Genomic DNA, 10,814 nt, shown 5'->3' with positions numbered 1-10,814 from the left:
CTGCCATGCCAAAGAGAGTAACAATAGTCTGGAGCTGAGAGCAGATAATTTACAGAATTTAAGAACTCTGATGTATTTGGGATGGTTCATCTCACGTAACCTTCAGTGTCTTCAGGGAAGATCTCAACCCTTTAGCTGGTTGCTTTAAGCTCCGTCCGAGGTTTGCAAAAACACATAAACACCAGGACCACAAAATGTATCTTTCTGAACTGTATTAAGACCACAGTGGAAGTCCCTATTTCTTTTCAGTGGCCATTAAATTATTTCAGTTTGATAAGGTGAAATGTCTTGATGTCTGCATTTCGTCAAAGGAATCCCACCCAGAGTTTGCAGCTCTCTCAATAAATCCTTGTCTTTCAGAGCACAACAGTATCACATTCATAAACTTACAGTCACTTTTTACTGAGATCTCTGAGGATGAGATGGGAACGGATGCTTCTCCTGTTGAAATCAGCCACAGAATTCATGGAAGGAGAGTCTATCTCTCTACCTCTTAATTTTAAATACCTGTGTCTCAGCAACACATGCAACCTTTTGCGGCTCACTGAGTGCACAGTTCTTTGCTTCCAAATGGGAGCATTTCAAGCAGGGACAAGATTCATGCTTTAGAAGTTCCTTACTTCAATTGTCCAGGGTGGTTTCCATATCATAGAGTTGTGACCTGATAGAAAAGGGTTCCAACACCTATCAACGTGCCTTACAACTTTGTGCACTGAGTTGCAACTCCCTTCCCTTGTATTTCAAAGAAACACTGGGCTGGAGTTGTGTATTATTTTAGCTTCCTCCAGCCCAGGAGAGTGTATCTGCATCTAACTACAGCATGCATTGGGTTGTTATTTCTGCTTAAAGGAGGACAGATTGGAACCCATGGCTTCTAGCATCTCCTCTACCAAGAGAAATAAATTCAAGGCCAAGGAAAAAAATAGGAAACAAAAGAAGGTTAAAGAAATACCACAATTTGCAAAAAATTCTTCTCTAGACCCAATGCCTTGGGATGCAAGGTGTGATTATTTGAAGTGGTGTGCTATCAGACACTATAACATTTGCTCTTTTAACCTAAATTCATAGAAGAAGGCAAGACAGGGCATTTTCTTTGAGGAACCTAACAGATTTCCTTGCCATGCCTTCATCTGCAAATATTTTCCTAAAGGCAAGCTGCATTCTTCTATTGTCTGTTATCTTTTTGTTGTTGTTGTTGCTGTTCATTTATCGTCTTCTTAATTTTGAAAATCACCACTTAAAAAAATAGTGGTCCACCCTAATGTCTGTAGCTGCTTTTTGCTTCCTGTTTACAGTTTCTGAAAGCTGAAATTCGAGTTCCATTTCTACTATTCTTTAATTTTTAATGCTATTGTTCTGCAATGTGCATATAGATGGTTCAGGTTAGGTCTATGTCCTCAATTATTTTTGTAAGTTTTTTTCCCTTCTAACTTCTACTGCTGAGAGGAAGAGAGCATCCATTTATCAGAACACATGTGAAAAATGTTTTCCTTTTAATATCTGTAATGATTTTATCTTTGAGAAAACCAAAACATTTCCGTTCTTATTAAAAATGTCAAAAGCTTTTTTATAAAAGGCAGACAAATTGTATTCAAAACCATTATTGTGCTCAGAAGAAGCCATTGAGTGGTAAAAACATACAGAATATAAACTGTGGAAAACTTTCCATCCCAACAGTTTATCCTTAGCCATATCCATCATGAAGACATGCAGCATTTAATGTTGAACATATTTCACACATCACACTAATGTAAACATTTTACATCCAACCTTAGACAATTAAAAGGTGATGTCTGCAGGTAAGCCACCATTGTAGACACCCTCAATCATCCATGGTAAAAGACAAGCATTCTCAGGGGTAGCGTCTGGCTGATATTTTCAGCATATCTCCTGCGGTCCAAAAGAAGTCCATTATAGAATCTGTGTGGAGATGGCAATCATTTGCAGGCTTTTCCACCCTGAACTAACACCAAGATAATCAACCCGGCCTGCCAGTGACAATGTCCTTGGAATTCAAACTAAGTTTGCCCTCTGAATTGCTCAGGATCTCTCTGGGAGAATGTCAAGGCATCCAGAAGATCAGCAGTCAAGCATGAGAAGGGTACATTGCTCAGGGGCCAGCAGCATCTTAGAAAAGGTCCACATTTCTGCTTCTCTGGCAACAGCTGAAAGGAGCCAGGCAGTCCAGGCCATAAGTGTTGAGTGTGCTCCTCAATGTGGTGATGCCTGCAAGGGATGGTATCACCCAAGGGCAGCAAACCTAACTGCACTCCTCTGAGGAGTCCTTAGACACCAGAGTCTGAAATAATCTTTATTTTCTCATTGATTTCAGCAGAAGACACACACATTGCTGTTGGTATTTCTGCAATGCAGTCAAAACCTAGAGGAAGGGATGTGTATGGGCATGTGGATGCTTCAGAACAGTCCAGTTTTTGCCACATACAGGAAAAACTCTCCAGTGCCTTGTTTTGGTTCCCTTTCCCAAGCCCAGTAGTTATCCCCACCATCCCCTTCAAGCAGCTTCCTCACCCTCCACTAGAGCTTCTACAACAACCAGCACACTTCTCTGCCTCACCCCAGCCTATCTCATACACCTGCTCGAAGGAGAAGCCTTCCCCTCACAGCTCTTCCAAGCATCAGCTGCCAAATTCCTTCTCTTGAACCTTTCATGGAGATGTGTCTTCATGCCATGGGAAGGAAGGGGCAGCAGCTGGGATGAGAAGGCGAAGTCCTCTTTGGAAGAAGGTTAGCTAACTGGGAGCAGAAGGAGGGGCAAGCACCTCCAGACATATCTTTTGCATTAGTTAGGTGTTGCACCAGTTCTTAGCCAAGTGGTGTCTCACAGCCCATGGAGCAATTTGGGATTGGGCACAAAGAAGAAGAGAACAGGTACAATGGTGCAAACCAGCTTTGGCAGGCCTTGCTGGAGAGACCCCAAGATACGTCACGGAAACCCCACCTTCAGGCCTCCAGGCTGTATGAATTAAAAGCATAACTGCTGAAAACATAGTCACCCATTCCCACCCAGGCCAGAAAAAGACAACATGGCAAAGCAAGTGTCCATAGGCAGGAAGCTGTAGATAAAGGATTTACTCCAATCCTAAACTCTGTTTAATCTGAACTAAGAGACGTGACCAAGTCAGGTAATCACAGCATCACAAAATTTGGATCAGGTCTGTCCAAAGGCAACTCCTGACTGTGGGGAAGCAAAAGACCCTTGTTTCTTCACAGTCTGGCACCTGAAGACTGAAGGAATTTTGTCCCCCTGGACCCAGCACCTGCCTATTGCAAAGCATGCACAGCCACGCAGTTATTTCCTTACATCCATTTCATAAGTGGCACACAGCAGCCTGCAGTATTTCTGCTAATTGCCATGGATAAATTGCTGTTCCTATCCTCCTGAAGTCCCTTTCAGCTCAGCCTTTTAAAATACTCTGTTTCTGCAGGTTCAGAGGTGAGCAGTGAGTCATCGAGGAGCCGTAAGGGCCCTGTGCAATTTAGAGAGTCTCTGCCTATCAGGAGGAGGATGAAATAGACACATTTACTGGGAAAGAAAGAAGGCCCAGAAGCATTGCAGGGTGGAAGGTCAGGCATGATTGTGTACAAAAAGGCTTACTGATGCCTAACCTTCAGGGGACGAAGGCCTCGTTGTCTGATCAGGCTCGCTCTCCCCAGGCATATTGGACAAGCCATTTTTCTTCTTGGGGTCTTGGCAGGATTTGGGGTATAGAATTACAGAAGAAGTGAATTTTGAAGGAAACGGTGGGGAAAGGGATATTGTCCCTCAAACTACCCCAATCTAAACCAAGTCTGATTTTCCAAGAAAGGCAAAACAAAACAGACTACCATTCTTCTCAGACCTCCCCCCCAATCTCCACTAACCACTCATTTATACATCCCTAGCATTTGGCCCCAGTACAACTGCACAAAGAGCCTTTCACAGATGCAAGCTGGATCCCAGAGCATCACTGACAATGGAATCCCTGGCAGGTAATTTTCTCCCCACCTCCTGTAAGAGCAACCAGAGAAGCGGAGCAGAAACATGAAATTGCTGCATGACATAAAGGAAACCCACTCTCATCTTCTGCTGACTTCATCCCATCATCCCCCTCTGCACAGCGAAAACACTCCGTCCTGACAGGAGCTGCTTCATTACACCACAGAAGACACAAACTGAATTCTGCAGACTGAAATATCTTTCCCATCTTTTCTGCAGAAAGTGCTTCCCAGAAGATCTAGTAGGGTAAGTTAGAAACCAAGAAAAAGACCCTCTAGAGCTGCTGCCAGATCCCAGCTTCTCTGACAGCTCAATTCAGCTGCACGGGGCAGAAGGTAAGCACTTGAGGACCGGGATCAGAAATGCCTCACCACCCACACAATCTGCAATGTTCTTCATCTCTGCTGTGTCGTTTTCCATTCCTTTCTCACACACACACGTACTACCCGACTCCTACTGCTCTGTAAGTCGTAATGTTTCTTCTGCTTCTTTTACTTTACTCTGTTGAACAGTCTTACTCTACCTCCTTCTGCATGGATGTCACAGTTATCCAATCTCCATCTCTCCTAATTCCTTGATAATTTTTCCCTCTTCTTAACATTTTTCATCTTACTAGCAGTTACTTATGTAGACAGTCACCATGCATGTGCCTTGAAAGCTCTCTGTCCAAAGACAGTAAGAATAAAAGATATGTCAGTCACTAAATGCCCTCTGTCTCTTCTTTGATCCCAAGAGAAACAGAAAGGAGAGACATATTTCATGTGGTATATTTCATCATGACAGAAGAGCTCATAACACTCTTTCCCCAAAGCAACGCAAATGGCCAGGTTCATGGGACTAATCAGAGCGGGGCTGAGGGAAAGACAGAGGCATCATACGCTGTCCTCAAGTTCATGGAGAGCTTCTGCCTCATCAGCGCTGCCTGTGGCATGGTGGGAAACGGCATGGTCCTATGGTACCTCGGCTTCCGCATCCAGAGAAACCAGTTCACTGTCTACATCCTGAACCTGGCCGCTGCCGACTTTGGGTATCTCCTCTGCATCGCCATCGAGACGGTTCAGTACCTGATGCAGTTCAACGTGGGGGTGCAGTTTGGGCTATTCCTCTTCCTGGATCTTTTCATGTATGGGACTGGCTTGTACCTCCTGACCGCCATCAGCATTGAGAGGTGCCTCTCTGTCCTTTGTCCCATCTGGTGCCGAACCCACCGCCCAAAACTCTTGTCCGGCATCATCTCTGGCCTGCTCTGGGTTCTCTCCCTGATGCTGAACACGCTCGGGTATGTTCTGTGTACCATTCGCCCCTCTCCCAGGACCTGCCACCTCCTGCTCATCACCATCGGATCTTTGGACTTCTTCTTCTGCACGCCCCTCATGCTCCTCTTCAGCCTGACCCTCTTCCTTAGAGTCAAGTGCAGCTCCCAACACCTCCGAACGGGCAGGCTCTTCACCGTCATCATGCTCACCGTCCTCTTCTTCCTTATTTTTGCTGTACCTCTGAGTGTTCTGGTCTTCTTGGACTTCTTGGGCTACAAATTCCTCTACTCGCCCGAAATTGGCTTTGTGCTGTCCTGTGTGAACAGCAGCCTCAACCCTGTCATTTACTTCCTTGTGGGGAGCTACAGGGATCGAAGAATCAAGTTCACCCTCAAGCTGGCATTCCAGAGGGCCTTTGAAGATTCAGCAGATGACAAAGATTATCAGGAAAACCGTGTCACAATGACTACATCCTCTTAAAATTTGTCCCTTTTTTTCCCCAATCACCTTCTGAAATGGAGAGAGAAGGAAAATGCAAGGAAGAACATGTTCCTTCAAACCATTAAGCCCTAGATCCCAGGAGTGGGGAAAAGTAAATACCTGAGTCTAATTTAGGGCTGTACCAAGCCATGTTGTAGCCTCATATGTTAACCCCAAACTCAAATGCACTTTTGTTTATTGAGACTTCTCTGTGGTAAAGCATGACAACTGTCTTTGTGTCTACCATACTTCAGTTACTGTCACTCTCTTTGGCTGCTAAGTTTAATAAACAGCATTTTAAAATGGCTCTGCCTGGTCTTTGTTTCTTTTTTTATCTTAGCGGTCGCTCTGGAGCCAGCATCTCAGCTCCTTTTCCATTAACTTTCTCGGTTCTAAAGCCATTACATAGCTCACATATTGTCAAAAGAAAGTCTCAAATTAATTTCAAAACCTCTTATTTTTGGCAATGAGATATAAAAGCAATCTCCCTTAGTTCCCCAAGATTTATTCTTAAAAAAAGAAAACACAAAACCAACACAAAACCCCAATCAGAAAACAGTGTTTCAAAAGAAACACGGAAGCAAGCATGCCCCCAGCATGCATACCTGCCTGCATACCATCCCTAGAAGCTCAGCAGAAAAGAGCCTGTCAAAACCACCTTGGCCACCAACTGAAACCCTTCTCTTAAAAGAGAAGGGAGAGACATAGAGGCATTTTGGTGGGGCAGGGGATCAACAACGGGATGAACTTGTAGGGGAGATGGTCTTGCGGAGGATGTGGAACTAGGTGGTCTATAAGGTCCCTTCCAACCCAAACTATTCAAGGATTCTGTGATTCTATGATTGCAGTTGTTGACACTAACATGCCAATTCTCCTCAGGGCTGATGGACAACTGCTGTTGCACAAAACCTTGTAGCACGATTGGTTTCATGGTTTTTGAAAGGAGAAGAAGTAGCCAATCGCCCTAACCAGCAAGAGGAAGCAGATGCTCAGAGGTGCAACCAGCACCCAGAAAAGCTGGGGGGAGGGCTGGAAACCCCATCCTCTCAAAGAAGAAAAAGAGGAATGGGTGGATGATGGGTGGGCTTGAGGACACGGTCTAGAGGTGTGCTAGTCAGGGTTAGGCAGTGGTTGCACTCGATGATCTTAAAGGTCTCTTCCAACCTAGGTGATTCTATGATGCTATAACCCAAACAGAAAAATGGTGATGGTACCAAGCTGGGTTCTTGGCCATGAACAGAGGGGAAACACAAAGCAACATGGCAGCTGCAGCTGAGCCCTTCAGGGGACCAAGTAACGACGCTGCGAAAACGTGTTGGAGAATGGGTGGGAAGTACCAGAGAGGCAAATGTGGAGGGGTAGAAAGAGGGAGAAATGGTGAGGAGAACAATGAGGACAGAGAAGGGGAAAGGTGCTAAGCTGCAGCCATGGAGGACCCCACACTGGAGCAGATGGGTTTTGCCTGACAAGAAACTGCTGCCTGAGGAGAAACCATGCTGAAGCAGGGTAAAAGTGGGAGAAAGAAGGAAAATTAAGGACTTCTGTCATGTTCTGAGGGTCTGACATAACACTTCGATCTCTGTGCCTCAAGACCTTCTCTGTCAGAGAACAGCATTCCTTGTTGGTGTTTCTCTCTCCATTTTTCTTCTCAACCATCCTTTTAAGAGGCAAAAGGAAATGGAAATTTCCTATGCCCAGGGATGTACTCTTCCGGTAATGTCTGTCCCTATCCAGGTCCTGGCTTGAAGCTGCCACATCCCAACATGTGTGGGGAAACACAGGGAGTGAAACCATGGCCAAGAGGGCTTCTAGTGAAAGATCCAGAAACAGAATGGGTGAGAACCAGATTTGTAAAAACAATAAGCTAAGGGTGTGTCATTAGTTAGTAAAAAAATTAAACAAAATCCTTCCTCTCAGCACCTGGGCCCAAACCAGGCACTGTAGGGAGTCTGCTATGGGGCAAAGGCAGACTAATTCATAGAATCATAGACTCATAGAACTTTTTGGGTTGGAAGGAACATCAAAGATCATATAGTTCCAACCCCCTGCCATAGGCAGGAACACCCTCACTATACCAGGGTGCCCAAAGGCCCATCCAACCCGGACTTAAACACCTCCAGGGATGGGTCTTGCAGAACCTCACCACCCTCACAGTAAAGAACATCTTCCTAACATCTAATCTAACCCTGCCCTCTTCCATCTTGAAGCCCTTATCCCTTGTCCTATCACTGCACTCCCTGAAGAACAGTCCCTCTCTCAAGTTCCTGTAGGACCCCTTTAAGTATTGGTAGGCTGCAATTAGGTCACCCCAGTGCCTTCTCTTCTCCCGGCTGAACCAGCCCAACTCTCACAGCCTGTCTTCACAGGAGAGGTGCTCCAGCCCCCTGATCATCTTCATGGAAAAGATGATCAAGAGGTGATTTCACAACCTCAATAGGTTTCACCACTGATTTTGCCCACAATTTCCATGCGAATCTTTTCTGATTTACAAACAGTCACTTGAAAGTCTAGTGACTGTTTGTAAATCAGAATTGGGGGAATTTGTCCCCTTAGGACCTCTTGGGACCTTTCACAAAGAGGCAGTCTTTACATCACCTCAAAACAAAGAAGGAATGAGCTCATAAAGTCCAATTTCTTCTGAACATGGTCAGTTTTAGGGCACTCAGCAATGTTCATGACTCCTAATCTTCTGAGTAGAGGAAATGACTAATGGAAAAAAACTTCAGAAATACACAGTATAGAAAACATTCTTTTTCACTGACAGATATTCCTATTTTATATGGATTGTCTCTGTCCTGGTAATCACATGAATATTAGGACCTTCTTATTTGTTATGTTTTTATTGTTCTCTGGAATTAATTGGGGAAGTTTATGGATACTTGAGAGGGGATCTGATTAAGGTTTGTAGATGTTTATAAATGTTTATAAATATCTGAAGTGTGGGAGACAGACGGAAATGGCCAGCCTCTTCTCAGTGGTCTGTGGATACAGGACAAGGGGCGATGGCCTCAAGCTGGAGCACAGGAAGTTCCGCACCAATATGCTGAAGAACTTCTTCCCAGTGAGGGTGACGGAGCCCTGGGACAGGCTGCCCAGGGGCTGTGGAGTCTCCTTCTCTGGAGATATTCCGGACCCATCTGGATGCCGACCTGTGTGACCTGTCCTAGGGACCTGCTTTGGCAGGGGGGTTGGACTCGATGGTCTCTGGAGGTCCCTTCCAACCCCAACAATTCTGTGATTCTGTGATATTTCACAATATCATTTTCTCCATCTTAAAATGCATCTTGTTATCTCAGTCCATCATGCCTGTTCTGGAGCTTCCTTGGGATCTATTTCTATCACAGCCATGTTTTGCATTACAGCAGCAATATATGCATCACCTATTTTATGGGAAGTCCCTGACAAAAAGGAGGGATCTCAGAAGAATCAGGAACATCCATTGAACGACATATGGTAGAGGAAATAGTACTTGAATTATTGTCTAAGACATCATGAAGTATAAAGCAAATTAAAATTAAAATAAACAAAGGGGGAAATTAAGGCACAAAAGGGGGACTGGACCAGATAATTTTTTTTTATTATTTGTTTTTTATTTAAGACAAAGGAAGAACCTTCAAGTCAGTGTGTGCTGACCAAGGACAGAAAAGCCAAGTTTGGTTTAGAAGAGCTAATTCCACCTTCTCCAGTGATGCAGGAAGGAGCAGGACCAGCTTGTAAGTCCTTCACCCAACAACACACGAGGATTTAGCAACTGGGGATATTCTTCTTCATCTCTCCTTCCAATAAAATCCAGTGTCATGAAAACACTTTACACTGTCCCTGTTTCCCAATTCCACCCATACCTCTAGCCATCCCAGCACCTCTTTGATCTGCATCCCAAAGTAGGTGTTTGTCGTGGTTTTGCCCCAGCTGAGAGCCACGCACCACACAGCTACTGTCTCTAAGAGGTGTGTGGGGGGAAGGGGGAATCATGGGGCAGGGGTCAAGGGAGGGAAAAGAAAATATAAAGAAAGAAACAAACTTTGTGGGTTGGGATAAGGACAGTTTACTGGGATAGCAGAGAGAGGGATAATAATAACAGGGCTTTATAGCAAAATATGTGAAATTGGTGATGCACAACGCAGTGTCTCACAGCTCAGAGCCATCCTGAAACCAGACTGTCCCCAAACCCACATGTCCTGGAGCTGAGTACTCCTCCCCCACCAGCTCCCCTTTATGGTGAGCATGCTGTGATTGGCATGGAATACCCCAGTTCAGGGGTCCCCGCCCAGCTCCCTGGGTGCCCCCTGCCTTCTCATTAGCAGGGCAGTATGAACAACTAAAAAGTCCTTGGCTACTTGGCAATAAACTGAACTAAACCATCCGTGTGTTACCAGCATTGCTCTCATCCTGACTCCCAAACATGGCATTCCACCAGCTAGAAAGAAAATTAACTCTCTCCTGGCTGAAACCAGGACAATGTTTGTGTAAAGTATTTGGGGTGGGGAGGGATCCCTGCAATTCAGGAGTCACAGGTGTGCCAGGTGACCCCACTATAAGCACAGAGATTCCATAAACACAATCACTGGAGCTGAGAGTGTAACAAGGTATGGGGTAAAGACAGTAGGGAAGCATCATGGTTTCTAGAAAAATCTCTGCTAAAACAGTTCTCCAAACACTGTTAACCAACATGCAATGGCTTAAGTGCAAGTGCTGCCCTGTAAAAAACAAAAAAAAAAAAGCAAGAAAATACCCAACAAAAAAAAAAACCCAAACGAAAGAAGAAAGGCTGCAACCCTCCACACTGTGACATTACCAGGATGCAGACACGCAACAACATGAGAGCTTCACCTGCTCAATGGCCAGAGCTCCCCCAGGGCTTACCATGTCAGATCACATCCCCCAAAGCACCATGAAACTCATCTGCTGAACCAAAGGGCCCAGAGCTTACTTGCTGGAGCTAGGGCAGTGGGGAATGCAGCCCAGGCACAGGCTCTGAGCCCAGCGCTGTGCTGGGTCTGTGCCATGTGCCCCTGTGCTGGCAGCAGTCAGGCACTGAGAGTGTAGGGACCTTCATCTCCTGCAAGGCTCAGCATCTCCAG

At 45.2% G+C, this 10,814-nt stretch overlaps 1 protein-coding gene across 1 annotated transcript; it reads left to right on the top strand.

Annotated features, from left to right (window-relative positions):
* Positions 1-4,773: 4,773 nt before the first annotated feature.
* On the top strand, positions 4,774-6,017 carry LOC311191538 (proto-oncogene Mas-like; the record flags this gene model as incomplete). Its single annotated transcript, XM_084263749.1, has 1 exon — positions 4,774-6,017. One exon carries the CDS (start codon positions 4,774-4,776, stop codon positions 5,731-5,733), a length of 960 nt encoding a protein of 319 aa, XP_084119875.1. The 3' UTR covers positions 5,734-6,017.
* Between the last annotated feature and the right edge of the window lie 4,797 nt (positions 6,018-10,814).

The sequence above is a fragment of the Gallinula chloropus genome (assembly GCF_964237585.1).
Source record: "Gallinula chloropus genome assembly, chromosome: 4".
NCBI lineage: Eukaryota > Metazoa > Chordata > Aves > Gruiformes > Rallidae > Gallinula > Gallinula chloropus.
The sequence above is the reverse complement of the archived record's forward strand: the minus strand, read 5'-3'. Positions and strand labels throughout refer to the sequence as shown.